The sequence below is a fragment of the Oryctolagus cuniculus genome, chromosome 12 (assembly GCF_051225735.1).
Source record: "Oryctolagus cuniculus isolate XC-2025 breed Fujian yellow rabbit chromosome 12, ASM5122573v1, whole genome shotgun sequence".
Classification (NCBI taxonomy): Eukaryota; Metazoa; Chordata; class Mammalia; order Lagomorpha; family Leporidae; genus Oryctolagus; species Oryctolagus cuniculus.
Window position 1 is genome coordinate 73228460 of NC_142878.1, and position 26142 is coordinate 73254601.

Sequence of the window (26142 nt, forward strand, 5' to 3'; positions counted from 1 at the left end):
GAGAGAGATCTTCCATCTGTTATGTTCACTCCCCAATGACCTCAACAGCCAAGTCCAGGCCAGGCTAAAGCCAGGAGCCATGTATTCCATCCTGGTCTTCCACATGGGTGGCAGGGGCCCAAATACTTGGGCCCTCACTGCTGCCTTTCCAGGCACGTTAGCAGAAAGCTGGTTTGAAGAGAAGCAGCTGGAACTTGAACCAGGATTCTGATCTAGTAAACTGGTATCATAAGCAGTGGTTTAACCGCCTGCAACACAGCTCCACCCTCAGAAACTGAAGTTTTAAAGTATTTTCTACTCTAAGACCTTTATACAATTTTCTACTCTAAGACCTTTATACACAGTATCTTATTTAGCCTTCAACACACAGATATTATCACTGCTCTACCTGCAGTCAAAGACGCTAAGGCTGGGGCAGGCTTCTGACAGTGATTAAGATACTGGCTGGGCACCCCTTTCAGCGTGCCTGGGTCTGAGTCCTGGCTCTGCTTCCAATTGCAGCTTCCTACTAAGCACATTTTGGGAGGAAGCAAGTTGACAGATCAAGTAATTGGGTTCCTGCTTTCTACATGGGAGACCAGGATGGAGTTCCTGGCTCCCAGTTTCATCCTGGCCTGGCCCAGCCATTGCTATTACAGGCATTTGGGGAGTAAACCACCGGATGGGACGCTGTCAATCTGTTTGTTTCTGCCTCTCAAATCAATAAATAAATGGGGAATAAAAGAACCCAAGGCATAAAAAGGTTACCAATCTGCTTGAAGTCACCCAACAAGTGAGCTATAATACAAAGATAAGCATGTGCTCCAAATAAATCATAAAAGTATAAAGTACCTACCAGTTAATGAGTATTATTTAATGATTATCTTATTACCACTAAAAGTCTTATATTTTAAAAAATGTTAAATTTATTTTATTTATTTGAAAGGCAGACCGATAGAGAGAGAAAGAGACAGAAAGTATTAGTGATCTCTCATCTGCTGGTTTACTCCCCAAATGCCTGCAGCAGTCAGGGATGCACCAGGCCAAAGCCAAGAGCCAGGAACTCAATCCAGGTCTCTCAAGTAAGTAGCAAGGACCTAACTACTTGAGCCATCACCTGCTACCTCTCAAGGTGTGCATGAGCAGGAAGTTAGAATCAGGAGCAGAGCAAGGACTTGAACCCAGGCACTATGACGTGGGATGAAGGTATCCCAAGCAGAGTCTTAACCACTATGCCAAAAGCTTGCCTCTAAAAATCTTGTATTTTTAAGGGACGGTCACTCTAGCAGACTGAAGAAAGTTCTTGAATAATCCTTTCCTTTTCTATGCATGGACATATCTTCTGTAACTAGTTCTTTCTACATTATTAAATTATAATATTTAATGGAAGAATGTCAACAGCCTATTAAACCAACTATACATTTTGGTTAGTGTGATTACTAGGGTCTACTTTATAAAGTTTTTTTCTTCTTGAGATCTTCCTTTCTTGTTGTTGCAAAATGTGTGTACAAACACATGGACACACACATACATACAAATGTGCCTGTGTCTCATTTCAAGAAAAATAAGACAGACATCAGTGAAATCAATAGTACAGTCTAGAAATAAAATATCGCCAGTGGGTCCAGTGCTGTGGCACAGTGGATTAAGCCACAGCCTGCAGCGCTGGCATCCCTTATGGGTCAACTGCTCCACTTCCAATCCAGCTCCCTGCTAATGCACCTTGGAAAACAGTGGAGGATGTCCCAACTCCTTGGGCCCCTACACCCACATGGGAGATTTGAAAGAAGCTCCTTGAGGTAGCTTTCTCTGAAGGGAGGAGAGAATTTCCACTTTGATTATGGTCTTGTCTATATAAAGTCGGAGTTTGTGAACTCAAGAGGCTTCCAAAGCCTTGGCAGCTCATGACAAAAGCCGTGGGTGATTACTGACTTCATAAATAAGAGTGTCAATTGTTAAGGTGGGAGGGTGGTTATGGGGGGAAAAACTGCTATAATCCAAAAGTTGTACTTTCGAAACTTATACTTATTGAAGGGAAGGGGAAGGAAGGGGAGGGGAAGGAAGGGGAGAGGAGGGGAGGAAGGAAGGAAGGGAGAAAGGGAGGGAGGGTGGGAGGGAGGAAGGAAGGAAGGAAGGGAAGAAGGGAGGAAGAGAGGAAGAAAGAAGCTCCTTGGCTTCAACCAGGCCCAGCCTCAGTCATTATGGCCATTTGGGGAGTGAACTAGCAGATGGAAAATCTCTTTCTCATTCTCTCTGTAACTCTGCCTTTCAAATAAATCTTTAAAAAATTGCCAGTCATTTGAAACCTTCCCATTTGTCATTCCCTTATCACAAATTGCCCCCACCCCAGCTCAGTGGTAACAACTATTCTGAATCTTGCACCAAATATAGTTTTGCTTTTGTTGGTATCATTTATGCATCCCCAAATAATACACTTTGGTTTTGCCTCTTTTTAACCTTATTTAAACAGAACCATACTTCATGTTTTTCCCTCTGACTTGCCTTCTTTTGCTTTACATTATATTCATGAGACTCACTCATGTTAAGGAATGTAAATGTAGTTCACTAGTTTTCTCTACTGCACAATACTCCAACCAGTGAATGAACTACAATTTCTCAGTCCACGGATGGACTCTGGGGTTGCTCCTAGCTTTGTTATTATGAATAATATTGCTGCTAAATGCAGTCCTATAAATGTCTCAGGTAAATAAACAAGAATTTCTCTTGGAAATATTTTTTTAAGATTTTATCTAAAAAAAAAAAAAAAAAAAAAAGGCCGGCGCCGTGGCTCAATAGGCTAATCCTCCACCTTGCGGCGCTGGCACACCGGGTTCTAGTCCCGGTCGGGGCGCCGGATTCTGTCCCGGTTGCCCCTCTTCCAGGCCAGCTCTCTGCTATGGCCAGGGAGTGCAGTGGAGGATGGCCCAGGTGCTTGGGCCCTGCACCCCATGGGAGACCAGGAAAAGCACCTGGATCCTGGCTCCTGCCATCGGATCAGCGCGGTGCGCCGGCTGCAGCGGCGGCCATTGGAGGGTGAATCAACGGCAACGGAAGACCTTTCTCTCTGTCTCTCTCTCACTGTCCACTCTGCCTGTCAAAAATAAAAAAAAAAAAAAAGATTTATTTTATCTATTTTAAAGGCAGAGCTACATAGAAACAGAGAGATATATCTTCCATCTGCTGGTTCACTCCCCAAATGGAAGCAACAGCCAGGGCTGGGCCAGGCCAAAGCCAGGAGCTTCATCTAGGTCTCCCACATAGGTGCAGAGGCCCAAGGACTTGGGTCATCTTCTTCTACCTTTCCAGTCACATCAACAGAGAATTGAACCAGAAGTGAAGCAGTTGGGACTCAAACCAGTGCCCATATGGGATGCCAGCATTGCAAGTGGCAGCTTAACCCGCTACACCAGAATGTCAGCCCCAGGAATATTTTTAAAAGTTCAACTGCTGTCACAGAGTATTATTAAGTTCAAATTTACTAGGTACTGCCAAACTACCCTCCAAAATGAGTACAACAATTCATACTTCCACTAAAAGTGTTTGAGATTCCCCACTTCACCATCTCCTCACCAAGGTTTGGTGCTGCCAGAATATTTTTTTAAACTAATCTTATGGATATGCAATAGTATTTCATGAGTACTTTGCATTTGCCTTAAGTATTAATGTAATGGAGGCCGGCGCCGCGGCTCACTAGGCTAATCCTCCAACTTGCGGTGCCGGCACACCGGGTTCTAGTCCTGGTCGGGGTGCCGGATTCTGTCCAGGTTGCCCCTCTTCCAGGCCAGCTCTCTGCTGTAGCCAGGGAGTGCAGTGGAGGATGGCCCAAGTGCTTGGGCCCTGCACCCCATGGGAGACCAGGAGAAGTACCTGGCTCCTGCCATCGGATCAGCGTGGTGCGCCGGCCGCAGCACGCTGGCCACAGCGGCCATTGAAGGGTGAACCAACGGAAAAGGGAGACCTTTTTCTCTGTCTCTCTCTCTCACTGTCCACTCTGCCTGTCAAAAAATTAAAAAAAAAAAAAAAAGAAAGAAAGAAAGAAAAGAGAAAAAAGAAAAAAAAAGTATTAATGTAATGGAACATCCTTTCATGTTCATTGGCCACTCAAATTTTCTCTTTGGTAAGGTACCATATCAAGTCATTTGCCCAACATTCTATTGCCTCATCTCTCTTTTTCTAACTGATCCAAGGGAATTTCTTACATATTATACATATTAATCTTTCTTAAGATCTTTCTGTCACCATGATGTATCTTCATATGGATCTGTAAAAAACTGACATTGCTGGAAATTTGTTCAGTGACTGTGGTTGACTGTAGTGACTGTAGCTGCCATCTTTTATCAGCTCCAGAAAATTTTCAGCAATTACCTGTTCAAATGATCTCATTCTTATTCTCACTCTTTCTGTTGACCTATGATTAGATACACGTTAGATTTCTCAGGCTCTCTTTCATGACTCTTAAATTCTTGTCTGTGTTGCACTCTGTATCATTTTCTTCATCTTATCTTTCAGCCTACTAGTTTCCTCTTCAGTTGTTTCTAATCTATTATTAAAATCTTATCTTTAAGCTGCTGTTTAGCTTAGCAGTTAAAACACCCACTTCCCATATCAAAGTACCTGGGTCAGATGCCAAGCTCTGGCTCCTACTCCTCATTCTAGCTTCCTGCTAATGCAGACCCTGGGAAGCAGTGACAGCTCAAGCAATTAAGTTCCTGCCACTCATGTTACCTGGATCGCATTCCTGACTCCTGGCTTTCAGGTCAGCCCCCAGCCGTGGCCATTACAGGCATGTGAGGAATAATCAGCAGATAGAAGCTCCTTATATCCATCTCTTTCTCTTTCTCTCTGACTCTGTCTCTCTCTCCCCCTCCTCGCAAATAAATAAACCAAAAAAAATTTTTAAATCTTATCTAGAGCCCTTGTTGGTCTGCTTCTGTTGCTAGCTGTTTCAGTGGATTACTGTTTAAGTTGCTTTGTGTTTGTGCACATAATTATTTTTGACTGCTCATTTCTCAGAATTTCATTTGAGTACATGAAGCCTAGGTATGCAGATAGGTTCCTCCAGAAAGGACATGCATTTGCTTTTTCGGGGAACATAGGGTAACCCCCGGTCCCAAAATCACTTCAGCTACATTTCTCAATTCTCGGTTTTTTAGAATAAGCAGGTATTTGAGTTCAGGATGCAAACTGTGGAAGAGGTACCTTGTGATTCCAAATTCTCATCAACAAATCTTTTCCTCTCTCCATTCAACGCCTTGGTTCAAGCCAGGTCATTTCAGTTTACTAGCAACAGGGGTGGGGGAAGGTATAAGTAGGAGGAGGGAAGGCATATTTCTGGTTTACTCTTAAGCTGAAGATGCAACTCTGTGAGAATGCAAAATTATGAGGAAGGGGCCTCTTATTGGACCTTTCAACCTGAGTAGTTTCAGGTTTTTGTCTTCAGTATCCTATGACAACGAGGTGGGAAAACCAATAAGCAAATAAGAGGTCAGCAAATTTTCTTAGGGTAAATTTTCTCTGCTTTCCAGCATTCACTTAGTTTTTCAGGCTGATAATCATTTTCTTTCTAACTCAGCAATGCACTTAAAAAGATTTTCTTTGGGGTAGGTGTTTGGTTTAACCCACTACTTGGGATGCCAACAACCTATATTGTAATGCCTGGTTCAGTTGTCAGCTACCAGCTTCCAATCCAGCTAATTCTTTTTTGTTGTTGTTGTTTTTAAGATTTATTTATTTATTTGAAAGGCAGAGTTACAGAGAGAAGGAGAGGCAGAGAGAGAGAGAGAGGTCTTCCATCCACTGGTTCACTCCCCAGTTGGCCTCAACAGTTGGAGATGCACTGATCTGAAGCCAGGAGCCAGGAGCTTCCTCCAGGTCTCCCACGTAGGTGCAGGGGCCCAAGGACTTGGGCCATCTTCTACTGCTTTCCCAGGCCATAGCAGAGAGCTGGATTGGAAGTGGAGCAGCCGGGACTTGATACGGTGCTCATAAGGGATGCCAGCACTGTAGGCGGTGGCTTTGCCCACTACACCACAGTGCTGGCCCCTGCCTGCTAATTCTCATTCTGGGAGGCAGCAGGTAATAGCTCAAGTACAGGTCTCTATCACCCACATGGGAGACCCAGATTGAGTTCCAGGCTCCTGGCTCCTGGCTGTTGTGGGCACTCGGAGTGAACACAGCAGATGGAAGATCTCTCTCTATCTGTCATTCTTTCTCTTTGCTGTTCAAATAAAATGAAAATAAATATCTATTTTAAAATTTTAAATTATTTTATTTAAAACAGTTTATAAAAAAGTCTTTATCTTTTAAAGATATGTTATATATTGAAATAGTTATGAATAAAATGAAATGGTTCCAAGAATTTACTTTTTTTTTCTTCGATTATATGCGCCATCTCCTGATATACCACTCCCATTACTGGTTTTTTTTTGTTTTTGTTTTTGTTTTCTGTTTTTTGTTTTTTTTAAGGATTTATTTATTTGAGGGACAACACTGTGGCATAGGGGGTTAAGCTTCCACCTGCGGCACTGGCACCCTATATGGACACCCATTTGTGGTACTGGCTATTCAACTTTTAGTCCAGCTTTCTGCTGTGTCTGGGAAAGCAGCAGAGGATGGCCAAAGTGCTTGGGCCCCTGCATCACATGGGAGACTCAGAGGAAGCTCCTGGCTCTTGGCTTCAGCCTGGCCTAGCCTTGGCTATTTCTAGCCATTTGGCAAGTAGACCAGCAGATGGAAGATCTGTCTCTCTTTCCTTCTCTATAAACTCTTTCTTTTATTTGAAAGGCAGAATCACAAAAAGAGGGGGAAAGACAGATAGAGAGCTCTTCCCTCTGCTGGTTTACTCCCCAGATGACTGCAACAGCCAGAGCTGGGCCAGGCCTAAGACAGGACCCTAGAACTGCATCCAGATCGCCCATTAAGCGGCTATTTTCTGCTGCTTTCCCAGGCACATTAGTAGGAAGCTAGATTGGAAGTGGAGCAGCCAGGACTCAAACAAGTGTCCATATAGGATGCTAACATCACAGGCAGTGGCTTAACCCACTGCACCACAATGCCGGCCCCAAGAATTTACTTTAAAATAGTAGAGAAAGAAGGTAGATGAAGTTCTGGAGGAAACAAGATTCACCACAATTTGACAACTTTTGAAGTTAGATTAAAGAAATGCAGGAGCTGCTATTTGTATAAAATTTTCCATAATAAAAATGTAAGGGAAAACAAGTAAAAAACAAAAAAATTAAAAACCCAGTATTTTTATTTGTCACCAGTGGGAGAGTTAATCCAGATTCCTAGTCCTCCATGTTTCTAAGATCATTCCTTTTGATTTCTTGCTAGAATTAAACGGTTATGTTTTTTGCCTTCCCACTATTGTCTTCTGTAATTACCAGTAACTTATTTCCATTCCTTTCTTCCTGTTAGGTCATGTTTACAACAGTTTTACAACTACTGACTGAAAAACAAATCTTTTCTTTTTAGGAGATTATAACTGTAATCCATACCTCTTACCTTCTAAATTGTAAGTTCTACCTGTGCTTTTTTATAACCTTTAAGTTAAAACCCAAGCAACTTTCTTTTATATTCATCCCACACTAGTATGTTGAAACAAAAACTCTTTGTGTAAAGAACATTTAGAAGAGGCTATCTGATATCAAAGAAAATCATATAGCTCATTCAATTTAAAAGATTCTAAAATAGCAAACAAATTTGCAAAAACATTAATTTTTTACCACTTAAAAACACAATGCTAAATTTTTATCTGGAAAAAGTAAAAAGTGAGAACAACAAACACCACAACATTAAAATCATTACCCAGTCTGTAGTAAAAGGAGCTCCATTTGCCATCAAAATACGAACTTCATCATCTTGACCTGCTCGCGCTGCTTCTAAAAGCTTCTTTCCCAAATCTACCAGGGACATCTAAATAAAACACAGATGAACTAAACATCAAAATCTCCATTTAGATATTATGACACGACTTTCCACCGCTACCTTAGCAGTCAATTCTAGAGTATCCCTTCAAAAGGCTGTGTTACAATTGATCTACAACTACAGATCACAGAAAAGCAACTTATATTTGGATTTTTGGAATAAAACAAGTTTGATTTCTTCAAATGTAGTTGATAAAAGAAATTCTCAGCAGAGAAAAGTTGGTCTAAAATCTAAAACTGGCAACTAATTGTTTTCACTGCAGGAGGTCCATCAAAATAAAAAAAAAAATCCATAAAAGTAAATATTGTCAAGCCACTATCCTCTGTTAGTTGTACAAACCAAACTAAATCTACCATAAAATACATCTACCCTATCACCCAGCTATCCCACTCCTGGGAATATATCCAAAGAATATAAAATCAGCATACCAAAGAGTTACCTATACTGCCATATGTATAGCAGCTCAATTCACAATAGCAAAGACTGGGAATCTTTGCTGATGACTGGGTAAAAAAATGTGGTATATATAGATGATGGAATATTACTCTGGCATAAAAAAATAAAATTCTGCACTTGCAACAAAATGGATAGAACTAGAAATCATTATACTAAATGAAATAAGCCAAACTCAGACAATGTCATAAATTTTCTCATGTTTGTGTAAGCTAACACAGAATATAAAAACTGTGAGGATGGCATGTCATTTGGTATATATCAATACTGCTTCACTGAAGTTTCATTGAATCATACCATGTGAATAATAATATACCATTCTTTCCATGTTATGATTGCTGTCATGAATCTCTCTTTTTGGTATTATTATGTTTTCAAGAAAGAAACCTGTGGGGAGCAGCCCGGACTGGACTGAGTTACTGGAATTAAGACTTATTCTATGCATCTGCTCTCCCACAATATGGCGCTGGGAGAGAAGTAAACAGCTTCCGCACAGCTGCCTCCAGTTCAACCAATAAACAGTAGGACTTGCTCCTGATTGGAGGAGAGCAGCGTACTCGGCGTGTGGGCAGCCGAGTTAGGATTGGCGGAGGAGGACTATAAAGGAGGAGAGAGACATCATGCACCAAGGAACATCTAAGAGGAACATCTAAGGGGAACACCTGTGCAGCCCCTGAGAAAGCCAGCCGGCGGTGTGCCGCTCCCCTGCGGAAGTGGGGAATGTGGCCAGGGGGAACTGCCCTTCCACGGAGGTGGAAGGGATAGTAGCCAACCCGGGAAGAACCAGCAGCAAACCCGGGGAGGGCCGAGCAGACGAAAGAACAGCGCAGGGTCCTGTGTTGCTCCTCCACGAAGAGGGGGAGCGACAAAACCTACAATAATTTTGTGTGTGAAATAGTAAATGTGCTCAGAATTTTAAAATCAGTGTTTTCTAGCCTTGTATATGCAGTGCACATTTAAGTTCTTCCGGAAAGGGTACAATTCACATTCCATACTGAAAAAACACTAAAAGCATCACAAATATAGTACAGGGCTCATTAAGAAGCTAGAAAAATTACATCTTATTTTGAAATCAAGATAGCTGAAAAGGCTACTGTCCCAGCCTAAAGAGTGGTGTGTCTCTTTGAATAAGATTCTTCAAAAAGTTCATGGATAACAGAATTAAAGAAAGTGTATTTCCACATTATTATTTTAAGTGCCCTCATGTGCATCAGAAAAAAAAGATTCTGACAGAAGTTCACAGGTAAAGAAAGAGCTGAATCAGCTGGCGCTGCGGCTCACTAGGCTAATCCTCCGCCTTGCAGCGACGGCACACCGGGTTCTAGTCCCGGTCGGGGCACTGGATTCTGTCCCGGTTGCCCCTCTTCCAGGCCAGCTCTCTGCTATGGCCAGGGAGTGCAGTGGAGGATTGCCCAAGTCCTTGGCCCTGCACCCCATGGGAGACCAGGAGAAACACCTGGCTCCTGCCATCGGATCAGCACGGTGCGCCGGCCGCAACGCGCTGGCCACGGCGGCCATTGGAGGGTGAACCAACGGCAAAGGAAGACCTTTCTCTCAGTCTCTCTCTCTCACTGTCCACTCTGTCAAAAAAAAAAAAAAACCTAAATGAAAGATCTCTGTGAGTGAGATCCCAGTGGAAAGAACAGGTCTTCAAAGAAGGAGGTACCTTTCTCTGAAGGGAGGAGAGAACTTCCACTTTGACTATGACCTTGTCTAAATAAGATAACAGTCGGAGAACTCAAAAGGCTTCCATAGCCTTGGAAACTCATGACTGGAGCATAGGGAGATTACTGATGCCATAAACAGGAGTGTCAATTTGTAAAGTCAACAACAGGAGTCACTGTGCACTTACTCCTCATGTAGGATCTCTGTCCTTAATGTGCTGTACATTGAGATTTAATGCTATAACGAGTACTCAAACAGTATTTTTCACTTTGTGTTTCTATGTGGGTGGAAACTGTTGAAATCTTTACTTAATGTATACTAAACTGATCTTCTGTATATATAGAAAATTGAAAATGAATCTTGGTATGAATGGAAGGGGAGAGAGAATGGGAAAGGGGAGGGTTGTGGGTGGGAGGGAAATCATCGGGGGGAGGGGGAAGCCAATGTAGTCCATAAGCTGTACTTTGGAAATCTATATTCATTCAATAAAAGTTAAAAAAAATGCAAAAAAAAAAAAAAAAAAAGGACAGAGGACACTTATGAGCAAACAGCCTTATAAGCAATCTGGATACCCAGGAATCAGTGGTTCCCAGCAGTAGCAGCACTGCCCCTCAGAGGACCCTAGGTATACTTACAGAGGCAATTTGGGGATCAAGGGTAGGGAAGCTCTAGTAGCATTTAATGGGCAAGTTCCAGGGATCCTAGCTGTCCAGCAATGCTGGAAACAATTGTGTATGGCAGAGAACTGTCACATGTTCTAGAGGACTTTCAAAAATTCCCTTAATATATCCAAGACTGAAAGCCAACAAGTAAGCAAAATGTATTTTTTTTTCAGTGTTAATGTATCCCAAAATTTCCAGAATGCAACCAAACTCTAAACCTATTGATTTTATTCAGAAATTTTTTAAATTATTATTTTGGAAAACTATGTCATCAGTGTCAATGTCACTTTGGAGTATATTTCATCAACATAACACTCATATATGAACATCCCTTGTATTTGCAAATGCCCACATCTCCTGTATATAATGGTGTAGTATCTCCATATAATCTGTACATATCCTGCTGTATACTGCAAATCATCTTCAGATCACTTATATAATACAATGTAAATGTTCTTCATTAAGATTCATTTTTAATTATTTTTATATACAGAAGATCAACTCTATACTAAGTAAAGATTTCAACAGTTTGCACATACACAGACATACAAAGTATAAAGTACTGTTTGAAGACAAACTTTACTGCTAATTTTCATAGTACAACTCATTAAGGACAGAGGTCCTACATGGGGAGCAAGTGCACAGTGACTCCTGCTGTTGATTTAACAATTGACACTCTTATTTATGATGTCAGTGATCACCCAAGGCTCTTGTCATGAGCTGCCAAGGCTTTTGAGCCCACAAACTCTGACATTATTTAGAGAGGGCCATAGTCAAAGTGGAAGTTCTCTCCTCCCTTCAGAGAAAGGTACCTCTTTCTTTGATGGCCCGTTCTTTCCTCTGGGATCTCACAGAGATCTTTCATGTAGGACATTTTTTGCCACAGTGTCTTGGCTTTCCATGTCTGAAATGCTCTCATGGGTTTTTTAGCCAGATTCAAATGCCTTAAGGACTGATTCTGACGCCAGAGTGCTGTTTAGGGCATTTGTCATTCTATAAGGCTGCTGTGTGGCCTGCTTCCCATGTTAGATTATTCTCTCATTGTGATTAGCAGACACTGGGTCTTATTTATGTTATCTCTTTGACACTTATTCCTACCTTTATTATCAGTTATGCACTTAAAATGATCACTTTTAACTAGTACGATGGCATTAGTACCCGCCAACTTAATAGGATTTGGTGTCCCATGGCAAGTTTTTAGCTTTACCGTTAGGTGTAAATGTGTGCCAAACTGTATGTACATCACCTCCCTCTCTTTATTCCCGCTCTTATTTTTTTATTATTATTACTTGACAGGTAGAGTTATAGACAGTGAGAGAGAGAGAGACAGAAAAAAAGGTATTCCTTCCGTTGGTTCACTTCCCAAATGGCCACTACAGACGGAGCTGCACCAATCCGAAGCCAGGAGCCAGGTGCTTCTTCCTGGTCTCCCATGTGGCTGCAGGTGCCCAAGCACTTGACCATCCTCCACTGCCTTCCCGGGCCACACTCTTATTTTTTACAGGGATCAATTTTCAATTGGATTTAAACACTAAGAATAATTTGTGTTAAGAGTTCAACCAATGATATTAAGTAGAAAAAGAAAATACTATAAAGAATAAAATAGTAAGCTATTCCTTGACAGTCAGGACAAGGGCTGATCAAGTCATTGCTTCTCATAGTGTCAGTTTCGCTTTTACAGGTTTCCTTTTAGGTGCTCAGTTAAATAAGCCACAGATCAGGGAGAACATATGATATCTGTCCCTTTGGGACTGGCTTATTTCATTCAGTATGATGTTTTCCAAATTACTCCATTTTGTTGCAAATGACCGGATTTCACTTTTTTTTTTAACTGCTGTTTAGCATTCCATAGAGTACATATCCCAAAATTTCTTTATCCAGTCTTCTGCTGATGGACATTTAGATTGATTCCATGTCTTGGCTATTGTAAATTGAGTTGCAATAAACATGGAAGTACAGATATCACTTTTATTTGCCAGTTTCATTGTCCTTGGGTAAATTCCAAGGAGTGGGATGGCTGGGTCATATGGTAGGGCTACATTCAGATTTCTGAGGTTTCTCCAAACCGTCTTCCACAGTGGCTTTACCAACTACATTCCCACCAACAGTGGATTAGTGTACCTTTTTCCCCACATCCTCACCAGCATTTGTTGTTTCTTGATTTCTCTATGAAAGCCATTCTAACTGGGGTGAGATGAAAACCTCATTGTGGTATTGATTTGTATTTCACTGATCGTTAGTGATCCTGAACATTTTTTCTTCTGTCTGTTGACCATTTGGATTTCTTCTTTTGAAAAATGTCTGTTTAAGTCCTTGGCCCATCTCTTAAGTGGGTTGTCTATTTTGTTGTGGAGTTTCTTGATCACTTTGTAGATTCTGGTTAGTAATCCTTCATCAGCTGCACAGTTTGCAAATAATTTCTTCCATTCTGTTGCTTGCCTCTTCAATTTCCTGTTTCTTTTGCCACAAGAAAATTCTCAATCTGATGTGATCCCAGTTGTTAATTGTGGCTTTGACTGCCTGTGCTTCTGGGGTCTTTTTCAAAAAGTCTTTGCCTGTGCCTATATCTTGCAGGGTTTCTCTGATGTTCTCTAATAATTTGATTGTGTCAGGTCATAGATTTAGATTTTTAATCCATGTTGAGTGGATTTTTGTGTAAGGTGTAAGGTAGGGGTCTTCATACTTCTGCATGTGGAAATCCAGTTTTCCCAGCACCCTTTGTTGAATAGACTATCCTTGCTCCAGGAATTGGTTTTAGCTCCTTGATCATATATAAGTTGGTTGTAGATGTTTGGGTTGATTTCTGATGTTTTATTCTATTCCATTGGTCTATCCATCTGTTTTTGTCCCATTACCAGTTTGTTTTGATTATAACTACCCTGTAGTATGTCTTGAAATCTGGTAATGTGATGCCTCCAGCTTTGTTTTTGTTGTACAAGACTGATTTAAATCCCTTAACATTTCTTTTAAATACCCAGGTGGCCTATAATTAGGTGCATATACATCTTCCTGTTGAATTGATCCCTTAATCATTAAAAAGTGCCCTTCTTTGTCTCTTTTAACAGTTTTTTTTTTTTTGTCTGATATTAAGATGGCAAGGCCAGCTCTTTTTTGGTTTCTATTGGCATGGAATATCTTTTTCCATCCTTTCACTTTCAGTCTGTATGCATCTTTGTTACTGAGATGTGTTTTTTTAGGCAGCAAATAGATGGGTTTTGTTTTTAAATCCATTCAGCCAGTCTGTGTCTTTTAACTGGGGAGCTGAAGCCATTTACATTCAAGGTGACGACTGATAAGTAATGACTTTGCCTTGCATTTTTCCAAAATTATTCCTAATTTATAGTTTGAATTTCCTTTGATCTTTTACTGAGAGATTTTCTTTCTTTACCTTCTTTAATATTGATGATCAGGTTTCAGTGTGCAACAAATCCTTAAGCATCTTTCGCAGGACTAGACGGGTGGTGACAAATTCTTTCAATTTCTGTTTGTTATAGAAGGTCTTTATTTCACCTTCATTCACAAATTAGAGCTTTGCAGGGTATAATATTCTGGGGTACAGTTTTTTTATCTTAAGACTTGGACTATATCTCACCATTCTCTCCTAGCCTGTAGGGTTTCTGATGAGAAGTCTGCTGTAAGTCTAAGTGGAGATCCTCTGAAAAGTAAAACAACTACTTCTGTTAGATGGTTAAGATTCTGGTTGGGGCCAACACCTTGGCACAGTAGGTTAATCCTCTGCCTGCAGCACCGGCATCCCATATGGCCGCCAGTTCTAGTCCCCACTGCTCCACTTCCAATCCAGCTCTCTGCTGTGGCCCGGGAGGGAAGTGGAGGATGGCCTAAGCCCTTGGGCCCCTGCACCCACGTGGGAGACTGGGAAGAAGCACCTGGCTCCTGGCTTCGGATCGGCGCAGCTCCACTGTTGCAGCCATTTGGGGAGTGAACCAATGGATGGAAGACCTTTCTCTCTGTCTCTCCCTCTCACCGTCTGTAACTCTACCTCACAAATAAAATAAATACAATTTTTAAAAAAAGATCTTTGGTTAAGTGTTGGCTTAGTAGAACAAATATTCCCAAACTAAGCATACTAAATTCACAAACCATATCTGTTTCAACTAAAGAAAGGACTCAAATGTTTCTCACAGGGCCTATCTGTCTCCTGCTGTAAAAGCATCAATGCCTGCAACATCAGTCGATGAGAAGGTTCTGATGAATTCATCACTGAGTCTAAAAGCCTTTTATTACCACTAATATAGTGTCACCACAGAATACTGTCAATGATCAAATACAGTGAAAACCAAGGGTGAAGGTAAAGATGATGATGATGATGATGATGATGATGATGATGATTTGCCATGTAGCCCTAATGCATATAACATGTACACAGGAACTGAAACTAAACAAGCATGCTGGGTATTTTTGGGTTGTATTTTGGAAAACCTAAAGAGCAATCAATGAGTAAATATATTTACCCTCATTTCCAACTGAAATGTTGGACTTTTAACAGGATCAATAATAGTTTTACATCAGTCTTTAAGTATAAAAAGTTGTCATTTCTCAACTGAGGAGGAGGGGGAGAATGGTCTGTACTTGTTCAGCTCAGAAAAAATTTCCTTTTCCAAGCTTTCTCAATCTGTGGTGGATTGAATCAAGGATGTGGAATGCACAGAGAGGAAACTGTACAGCTATCATATTCACAGTGATTTCATGCATAGGTGCAAGCATTTGACTACTTCACTGTGTCATATTGTGTAAGCTGCTTGGATATATATATATATTTTAAAACATATACTATAAACTACTTTTCATTTTAAGTAAGATCTACAGACTTGCAACTTTTGCTCAAAAGTACGTACTGAGAGGGCCATCTAGTGGTGATAAGAATTACTACATTTCAAAGCTGACTTTATTTTGACTTGCCAAAATTGAGTTTATAGAGTTGTTTTTGTGAGGATTATAACATCCAGTGGACATAAAAATGCTCTACAGGGGCCAGTGCTGTGGTGCAGTGGGTTAAAGCCCTGGCCTTAAGCGCCAGCATCCCATATGGGTGCCGGTTCTACTCCCAGCTGCTCCTCTTCCGACCTAGCTCTCTGCTATGGCCTGGGATAGCAGTAGAAGATGGCCCAAGTGCTTGGGCCCCTGCACCCACATGGGAGACCTGGAAGAAACTCCTGGCTCCTGGCTTCAGACTGGCACAGCTCCGGCCATTGTGACCATCTGGAGAGTGAACCAGTGGATGGAAGACCTCTCTCTCTATCTCTACCTCTCTCTCTAACTTTGTCTTTCAAAAAGTAAAATAAATCTTTAAAAAAATGTTCTATAAAATTGCAAAACTCTAATTCCTTGTAAACTACTATTAGCACTCTAAGGATATGAATAAAAACAAAATTTAAGATTATAATGTACTTAATACACCTTGAATTAGCTCACATTGAACTTTTTAGAATCAACATGCTATATTATTCTTATGCGCAATGAATACAATTAAATATCCAATAACATTCTCCTAGAGTTTATCATCAAGCATTATTTATTTATTTAGTTGAAAGGCAGAGCTCACTTCTAACTATTGGTTCTCTTGCCAAATGCTGACAACAAGTGGGGCTGGTCCAGGCTGAAGCCACCAAAGCCAGGAGCAAATCCAGGAGCCAGGAATTCAATCTGAGTCTCCAATGTATGTAAACTTAGGACTTGAACCAACACCTGCTACCTTCCAGGGTGCACATTAGTAGGAAGCTGGAATCAGGAGCAGAGCCAAAACTCAAATCCAGACATGCCAATATGGGAAACAGGCATCCTAAATACATGCCCCTCTTCAAGCAATTTAGCACTAAATATGCATCAGAAGTCTTTAAAATGTTCATATCTTTTGACTTTGTAGTTCTATTCAGATAAATGCATTAATAGTAATGTTATTTAAAATAGAGGATAAACAGAAGTGCCCAACTACGAACAACAAAAGAAATTAAGATGTCATAATGAAACAGTACAGTCTATATTTTTGCTTTTTATTATGGAAATTTTTTTTTTTTTTTGACAGGCAGAGTGGACAGTGAGAGAGACAGAGAGAAAGGTCTTCCTTTTGCCGTTGGTTCACCCTCCAATGGCCGCCACGGCTGGCGCGCTGCAGCCGGCGCACCGCGCTGATCTGAAGCCAGGAGCCAGGTGCTTCTCCTGGTCTCCCATGGGGTGCAGGGCCCAAGGACTTGGGCCATCCTCCACTGCCTTCCCTAGTCACAGCAGAGAGCTGGCCTGGAAGAGGGGCAACCGGGACAGAATCCGGCACCCCGATTGGGACTAGAACCCGGTGTGCCGGTGCCACTAGGTGGAGGATTAGCCTAGTGAGCCGCGGCGCCAGCTTATTATGGAAAATTTTTAGACAGTAGTATAACAAACTCTCTCATAGCAATCGCCTAATTACTTATCTCTCACACCTAATTCCATATGCTGGTTCACTCCCCAAATGGCCGCAAATGGCTGCAGCTGAGCCAATCTGAAGCCAAGAGCCAGGAGCTTCCTCTGGGTCTCCAACATGGGTACAGGGGCCCAAATACTTGGGCCATACTCCTTACTTTCCCAGGTGCATTACCAGGGAGCTGAATCGGAATTGGAGCAGCCGACACTTGAACGAGGGCCCATATGGGATGCCGGTTCTGCAGGCGGTGGCTTTAACCCACTCTGCTGCAGCACCAGCCCTAAGACATCACCTAATTTTATCTGTAAATATTTATAGATCTACAAAAGAAAAACATATCTTTCAAACATAATGCAATATTCATTTTATCCCTTTATCAATGACTTATCTATGTCAGTACATGGAGATTTAAAAATTCTTTTTACTGGCCGTGTGGCAGACTGAATTTGGTTCCCCAAAGATGTCTAGATCCTAATCCTCCATAGCTGTGAATATCCTAGCAAAAGGAGCTTGATGTGATTAATGGTCTCTTGATTGTAAGAATAGCCTTCAGCCGGCGCCGCGGCTTACTAGGCTAATCCTCCACCTAGCGGCGCCGGCACACCGGGTTCTAGTCCCAGTCGGGGCGCCGGATTCTGTCCCGGTTGCCCCTCTTCCAGGACAGCTCTCTGCTGTGGCCAGGGAGTGCAGTGGAGGATGGCCCAGGTGCTTGGGCCCTGCACCCCATGGGAGACCAGGAGAAGCACCTGGCTCCTGGCTCCTGCCATCGGATCAGCACGGTGCGCCGGCCGCAGCGCACCGGCCGCGGCGGCCATTGGAGGGTGAACAAACGGCAAAGGAAGACCTTTCTCTCTGTCTCTCTCTCTCACTGTCCACTCTGCCTGTCAAAAATAAATAAATAAATAAATAAATAAATAAATAAATAAATAAATAAATAAAAAGAATAGCCTGGATTATCCAAGTGGGCCCATTATAATCACAAGAGCCTTTATATAGAAGGAGGACCAAGTGTTGTGGCTCAGTGGGTTAAGTCACTACTTGGGATGCCTGCATCCCATATCAGAGTGCCTGAGATCGAGTCCCACCTGCACTCTGATCCTGTTTCCTGCTAAAAAAAAAAAAAAAAAAAAAAAAAAAAGCATCTAGAAAGTAGTGGATGATGGCTCCATTACTTGAGTTCCTGCCACCCATGTGGGAAGACCCAGATGGAGTTCCCTGCTCCTGCCTTGGCCTGGCCCAGAACCAGCAGTTGAGGCATTTGGGGAGTACACCAGTGTATGGAAGAGTCTCTCTCTCCCTCCCTCCCTCCCTCTGTCATTCTACCTTTCAAATAAATAAATCCTTACAAACAACAATCATCTGTTTCCTTCAGAAGTGAACATGTCTACTCAAGGAAACTTTTCCTTCTCTAGTGCATATAGATCCTGTCCAAAACACAGGCCCTCATTTGACTCACTAACTGGCCAATTATTAAATGAAGATCATACGTAATATTTATATATTTAACATTTATACACAAAGCAACTTGAAAAATGTATGAAAAAAAAGTAAAAATTTATTTTTGTGAAAAAATTTGAACTCCATGCAGTTTTTTCATAATATACATTTCCATGAATTTTTTGAAGTACCCTTAGCATGTATTACAGAGAGAAGCTGCCCAACATATTTTTTTTCTTTATTTATGTAGTCTATTAATTCATTCAATCTTAAAACACCATCAGGTAGGAATGATTATTACCAGCATTTAATAGATGAGGAAACTGAAGCACAGAAGGTCACACTGTCGAAGATCAAAGTGCTAATAGGGATCTGAATCAAGGCTGCTGTTCCACAGTCCATGTTCACAATCTCTGGATGATATTCCACAGCCCAGGTCCTTCCAGCGACTACAGGCCAAATGTTCCCACCGAATGCATGCCCCACAAATGCTACTCCCTGGCCTAAACACTAACTACCATCTCTGTCCACACAGGACACAGAGATGCTACACCAGAACTTGGCACCAAATTACACTAATTTTCAGTTGTCATCAAATAGCTTGTGTTGGTGTGTCTTATCTAAATTATAAAATTGTTGGAGATAAGGATGGTAGTTTATGGTATGTTCCTTATCTTTTCCCTGAAATACTGACACTGCTCAGTGTTTCATTTTCAACTTTTTTTCTTTCTTTACATTCTTTCTTTAGCAGATTTTATCTTTCTTAGTGATGACTATGTGAAGACTTCCAAATCTATCTTTAGTCCATCGCTCTCTCCAGGGACCTGCAAATCCCATGGCATCTCAAAATTCTAAGTGTTCAAGCACTGGTTTGTTCCCTTGTCCAGAGTTCTCTATGACTCCTTCTTTACCACAGAACCTACAAATTCAAATCAATCATTAAGACTTGTCACTTTTACTTCCTAAATCTCTCATTTCCTTTTACCTCTTTGCATCTACACATACAGTTGGCCTTCCTTAAGATTTTGGTAACATGTTTCCTCTGCCACAGTCTGCCCGTATCTCCATCCCTTCTGTCTGTAATTAAGAGAATATTTACTGAATCCCTAAATCAGATTTGATGTAATTTCTTATAATTAAACAAAGCTAGAACACCTGCATATCCTGTTCAGTGGCAGCAACTCAAACTGACAGACTAACTGCCCAAAAATCTGAGGTCAATTCTGTTTCCTGAGTCAAAGGGGAAAATTGTGAACACAATCAATAAGCTTAGATATAGACTTCATTTGGGACACTCAGAATTACTGTTGGGCCTGCCAAGTTAGTAAAGAAAAATCCAGGCTGGAAGCCAGAACTTATCTAGTAACCAGCAACAAGATTATGAAGCCATATCAGGGCCACCCTCAATGACGGTGTATCAAATCAATACCAAACTGAGTTTAAAGCCTTCAAATGAGTGTATTCCAGATCTGAGCTGTCCAAAACAGTAGCAACTATACACGCAGAGTACCAAACATAGAAATGTGGCTAGTCAGAATTGAGGTAGGCTCTGACACACCAGGTTTGAAGGCTCAGTACCAACAAAAAATGCAGTATCGCTAACACCTTTTTTTTTTCTAAGATTTATTTTTATTTATCTGAAAGGCAGAGTTAGACAGGGAGAAGGAAAGATAGAGAGACCTTCCATCCACTGGCTCACTCCCCTAGTGGTCACAATGACCAAGGCTGGCCAGGCCAAAGCCAGGAGCCAGGAGCTTCATCCAGGTCTCCCATGTGAGTACAGGGGCTCAAGGACTTAGACCATCCTCTACTGCTTTCCCAGGCACATTGAGCAGGGAGCTGGGTCAGAAGTGGAGCAGCTGGGACTCTAACCCATGCCAAAAATGGGATGACAGCATCGCAGGCGGTGACTTAACCCATTATACCTCAATGTCACCTCCACTAACAACTTTTTTTGTTGTTGTTGTTGACAGAGTGGACAGTGAGAGAGACAGAGAGAAAGGTCTTCCTTTGCCGTTGGTTCACCCTCCAATGGCTGCCCCGGCCAGCGTGCTTCGGCCAGTGCACCGCGCTGATTCGATGGCAGGAGCCAGGTGCTTCTCCTGGTCTCCCATGGGGTGCAGAGCCCAAGGACTTGGGCCATCCTCCACTGCCTTCCCGGGCCACAGCAGAGAGCTGGCCTGGAAGAGGGGCAACCGGGACAGAATCCGGCGCCCCGACTGGGACTAGAACCTGGTGTGCCGGCGCCGCAAGGCGGAGGATTAGCCTAGTGAGCCGCGGCGCCGGCTCCACTAACAATTTTTAAAATGATCACTTGTTATACCATTTTAAAATAAGACACACATTCTTTTAGAAACTGAATCTGATTAATCATCCCTTTTATGAGGCTGGATGGGCTTTTTCTCTAAAAACTATCAGAGAGGGGCAGGCTCTATGGCATAGCTTTATAGCAGCTGTTTGCAATGCTGGCATCCCAGTTCAAGACCTGGCTGCTCCATTTCTGATCCAGCTCCCTGCCAATGCACCCAGGAAGCAGCAGAAGATGGCCCAAGTGCTTGGATCCCTGCACCCATGTGAGACCTGGAAGAACGTCCTGACTCCTGGCTTCACTTCAGCCTGGCTCAGCCTTGCTGTTGTGGTCATTCGGGTAGTGAACCAGCCAGCAGATGAAAGATTCTCTCTTCCTCTCTCTCTCTGTATAATTCTGACTTTCAAACAAGTAAATAAATCTTTTTTTTTTTAATAATAAAAAAATAAAAACTATCAGACACTTTAGCCTTGTAAGACCTCATAAATTCACACAATGATGCAGGGACCCATGGATTCTACTAAAATCTCATCTTTGCCAGTCACTATGCCTTCACCCCACTCAACTACTAGCTTCTTTTCAATCACATGTATTTATCCCAGGAAGAAACTCAGACTTGAAAAAAGGATGAAGACAAGCCCGGAACTAGCCAGGAGGTGGCTTTTAAATAGGGGCAAGGGGGAAGGGGAGCTCAGCAACACTGCTTCCAATACCGACATCCCATTTTAGAGCTTCCAATCATGCTTCCTGCTAATGTGCCTGAAGAGGCAGCAGATGATACCAAGTACTTGGGACCCTGCCACCCAAGTGCGAGACCAAAATGGAGTTCCTTGCTCCTGGCTTCCACCTGGCCCAGATTTAGCTGTTATAGCCATTTGGGGAGTGAACCAGCAGATGGAAGATAGCCTCTCTCGTCCTCTCCTCTCTCTATGCTCTGCCTTCAAATAAATAAATTTTCATGCATGTGTGCACACACAAAAGAAATCAGAGAAGCATTATTTACTTACTTACTACAAAGTGACGCCAACAAACAGGTGGCTGTTCTAAGTCACTCAGCAAACTGTCAATATGCTGCCCAAGGAGAACACATACATTCTCATCCTTTCCCCTCAATACTTATATCCATCTCCTCCTCTCCAGTGCCTCTAGTCTTACATACTCACTGCTTCATACCTTAAACATCACAGTGCCTCTTAGCTGACCTAACTCTAGCCTCTCCCTCCTTCTGCCAGGCAATCCCCCAAAAGTAGTTTCATTCAATCAAACATTTCTATGTGAGCTTTAGCACAGTGGCTGCCCTCAGGGAATTCATCATCTAGTAAGGGAGACATACATCTCTAGCTTCCCTTGTCCAAGATCCTCACTGGCATCACCATTCTGAAGAATGGTTTATCATTACCCAGTAGAGGTAAAGCTGAACCTACCCTTTCACCCAGGGATGCCACTGCTGGGAAGCAACCCTTATCCTTTTGTATACTCTTAAACACAGAGATAAGGGGAGAAACACGTATGTTTATAGAAACACTTATAAAAGGAAAAAAAACTACCAATAACCCATAAGCAGAAAAATTTTTATTACAAAAGGTTTCAAATATAGAAAAGAAAAAGTATGTATATGCATATATATGTATATGTAATATGTATATACAACTTTTCAAAAAGTTGCTGGAAGGGACCAAAGCTGTGGCATAGCAGGCCAAGCCTCCCTCTGAAGCGCCGGCACCCATATGGGCGCTGGGTTGTGTCCTCTTCAGACCCAGCTCTCTGCTTATGGCCTGGGAAAGCAGTGGAAGATGGCTCAAGTTCTTAGGCCCCTGCACCCACATGGGAGACCCAGAAGAAGCTATTGGCTCCTGGCTTTGGATGGCTCAGTTCCGGCCATTGTGGCCATGTTGGGGGTGAACCTGTGGATGGAAGATCTTTGCTCTGTTTCTCTCTCTTTCTCTCTCTCTCTCTGTAACTCTACTTCTCAAATAAATAAATAAAATATTTTTTAAAAGTTGATGGAAAATGGATTTAAAAGATGTCTATATTGGTGCAAAATGTTTGAAATCCACAGATATGGGGATCTTTAACAGTTCATGGAAAATGCACATTATAAAAAAAACTGGGATGGACATTTGGCACAGCAGTTAAGATGCTTCTTGGAGGAGCTGGCAGTGTGGCATAGAAGGTTAAGCCTCCTCCTGAAATGCCAGCATCTCATATAGGTGCCAGTTCTAGTTCCAGCTGCTCCACTTCCAATCCAGCTCCCTGCTAATACGCCTGGGAAAGCAGCGGAGGATGGCCCAAGTCCTTGGGCACCTGTACCCATGTGGGAGACCTGGAGAAAGCTCCTGGCTCCCAGCTTCTGCCTGGCCCAATCCCACTCTGGCCATTGCAGCCATTTGAGGAGTGAACCAGCAGATGGAAGATCTCTCTCTCTCTCTTTGTATCTCTGCCTTTCAATTAAATAAATCTGAAGAAAAAAAAAAAAAGACGCTGCATGGAATGCCCTCATTCCATATCAGAGTGCCTGGTTCAAGTCCCAGCTACTCTACTTAGGGTCCAACTCCCTACTGATGCACACCTTGGAAGGCAGCAGTAATGGCTCAAGTAAATGGGTTCCTGTCACCCATGTGGGAGACCAGATTGAGTTCCTCATTTTGGCTTTGGCCTGGCTCAGCCCTGGCCATTGTGGTATCTCTCTCTCTCTCTCCCTCCTTCCCCTCACCTCTATTAGATGAAAAGTGAAAATAAATAAAAAGTAAAAAATTACAGACTTCAAAATTTTTCACACCAAAATGAACTTATTAATTATATTAATTATATTTTCTTTTCTTTTTTTTTTTTTTTTGGACAGGCAGAGTTAGACAGTGAGAGAGAGAGAGAGAGAGAGAGAGAAAGATCTTCCTTTTCCGTTGGTTCACCCTCCAAATGGCCGCTATGGCCAGGTGCGCTGCGCTGATCCGAAGCCAGGAGCCAGGTGCTTCCTCCCGGTCTCCCATGCGGGTGCAAAGCCCAAGCACTTGGGCCATCCTCCACTGCCTTCCCGGGCCACAGCAGAGAGCTGGACTGGAAGAGGAGCAACCAGGAGAGAACGGGCACCCCAACTAGGACTAGAACCAGGGGTGCTGGAGCCGCAGGAGGAGGATTAGCCTAGTGAGGAGTGGTGCCGGCCTAATTCTATTTTCTACAAGCTTTTTGAAGAGCCCTCATTGTATGTGTGTGCACATGTACACATTCAAGCACACATACACATCTATATGCCCATTTCCAACACTCTAAGTTAAAAGCTGGTCACCTTCATCTTCTTTTCTAAAAGTGTAATTTATAGCACGCACACACGCGTGCACACGCATTGAATCTATTTACTTTATATCTAAGTCAAATTTATTCTAGGAAAATCTCCCTTTCTCCCAACTACTCTACCTGTTGTCCTTCGACGTTATGCTGATTTGTTGAAGAGAATGGCCAGTTCATTTGTATCTCACATTCTGATTTTTTTCTGATTGTTTCCTCAAGATAGCACTTAATTTCTTTGTCTCCCATATTTCTTGAGAACAATAATTTGGCCTTAAAAGTTTGATTAAATTCAGATTAAAATTTCTGGACAAAAAATTTTAATTGCTGCTGTATACTTGATATTGAATCACAACAGGAAGCACAGTGTCTTTTATTTATGTGAAAGGCAGAATTAGAGACAGAGAGAGATCTTCATCTACTGAAGCTGCAATGGCTAGGGCTGGGTCATCCCAAAGCCAAGAGCCAAGAGCTTCATCCTGGTCTCTCACGAGTGGCACGGGTCCAAGCAGTTGGGCCATCTGCTGCTGCTTTCCCAGCAAGGAGCCGGATAAGAAGTGAAACAGCCAGGACTAGAAACCAGCGCAGACAGTGGCTTAACCCACCATGCCACAACTCTGGCCCCATCTTTTTATCTATTTTTAATGATACTAAAGATTAATAACTTAGTTAGTGATAGCTTAATCCTTCCACTGTTATATTGTTTTACCTTAAAACTAGTATTCTATGGAGTCATGTTTTGGTACCATGTGAATATCCAATTCCCAATTAATCTTTTCTGTCTACATTTTAGCATCCATTAATGATAATGGGCCAAGTAAATTATTTCATAATAGGTTATATAATAAATTAGGACTTTCTAATTTAATAATTATTTACCTGCCATTTTTTTTTAAGATTTATTTATTTATTTGAGAGGCAGAGTTACAGACAGAGAGAGGGAGAGACAGAGAGATCTTCCATCCACTGGTTCACTTCCCAAACAGCTGCAAAAGATGGAGCTGGGCCAACCTGAAGCCAGGAGCTTTTTCTGGGTCTCTCATGTGGTGCAGGGGTCCAAGCGCTTGGGCCATCTTTCACTGCTTTCCTAGGCCATTAGCTGGGAGCTGGATCAGAAGTAAAGCACCCAGGACTCAAACCAATGGCCATATGGGATGACAGTGCCACAGGCGAAGGCTCAACCTACTATACCACAACACTAGCCTCTGGCCATTTCTTATTAACTATAATACAGTTACTACTGAAAAAAGTTAAAATATATAGTTTTTTAATTATCAATTTTCAGAAGGTAAATGTATAATAGCCACCTCTACTTGTTCAATTTTATTTGCTATACAGCCATATTCATTATCTCAAAATTTATTCTCACTTTTTATGTTTATTGGCTTTTATGACTTTGAAACCTTTTTTGCTTCTAGCACAAGATGTTCCAGCTTCCTTCCCCAGACCTAAAACCAGCTATTTCTTCAAGGAGTCCTGGATTCTTTTAAATAGAAATATTTAAATGTTAAAATTGAGATTTTAGAAGTACTCATATCTACCCAAGTGACATTGCTTCTAGGTCCTTTCAACAGACTCAGCTAAGAAATAAATATTTTTATTTGGATGGAATTAAGAAATATACATTTTAGAGTAGGCATTGTGGTTTCTGTTGCTTAAAAGTAAGAATTCTGAGAGACCCTGGGGATCCAGGGAAATGGAGAGCAAGTGTAATAATGCCCAGAGGCTAGAATAACAAATAACACAATCACAGAGATTAAGAATGAGCTGATCATGTAGGGTGGAGGCGCTAGTAAAGACTGAATTCTATTTCATTTACTAGAAAGTTGTCAGAATGTTTTAAACAGGAAAGTGTTGTGATGTAATATATATATATACACACACACAAATATATATGCACACATATATATGTATGCATATATTAAAGACTACTCTTTTCATTATGTGGTTAATACACAGGAGGAGTTACAAAATCATTCTAGGCAAGAGCTGATGATAATTTAGCATAGGAT

The 26142-nt window shown here is 41.9% G+C and overlaps 1 protein-coding gene across 47 annotated transcripts in view; it reads right to left on the reverse strand.

Moving 5' to 3' along the window:
- GABPB1 (GA binding protein transcription factor subunit beta 1) overlaps positions 1 to 26142 on the reverse strand; it is an 81137-nt gene that overhangs the window by 29642 nt on the left and 25353 nt on the right. For 36 of the 47 annotated variants that reach the window (XM_089310319.1, XM_070054178.2, XM_070054190.2 and 33 more), the window contains one exon: positions 7786 to 7893. The exons of 5 other annotated variants lie outside the window; for them this stretch is intronic. In XM_089310319.1, the coding sequence (XP_089166445.1) occupies positions 7786 to 7893 (108 nt within the window). Of the gene's footprint in view, positions 1 to 7785; positions 7894 to 12826; positions 14573 to 18841; positions 20221 to 26142 lie in introns of those variants that run through there. 6 more of the 47 variants (XM_089310304.1, XM_070054181.2, XM_070054182.2 and 3 more) reach the window with 4 other exon arrangements.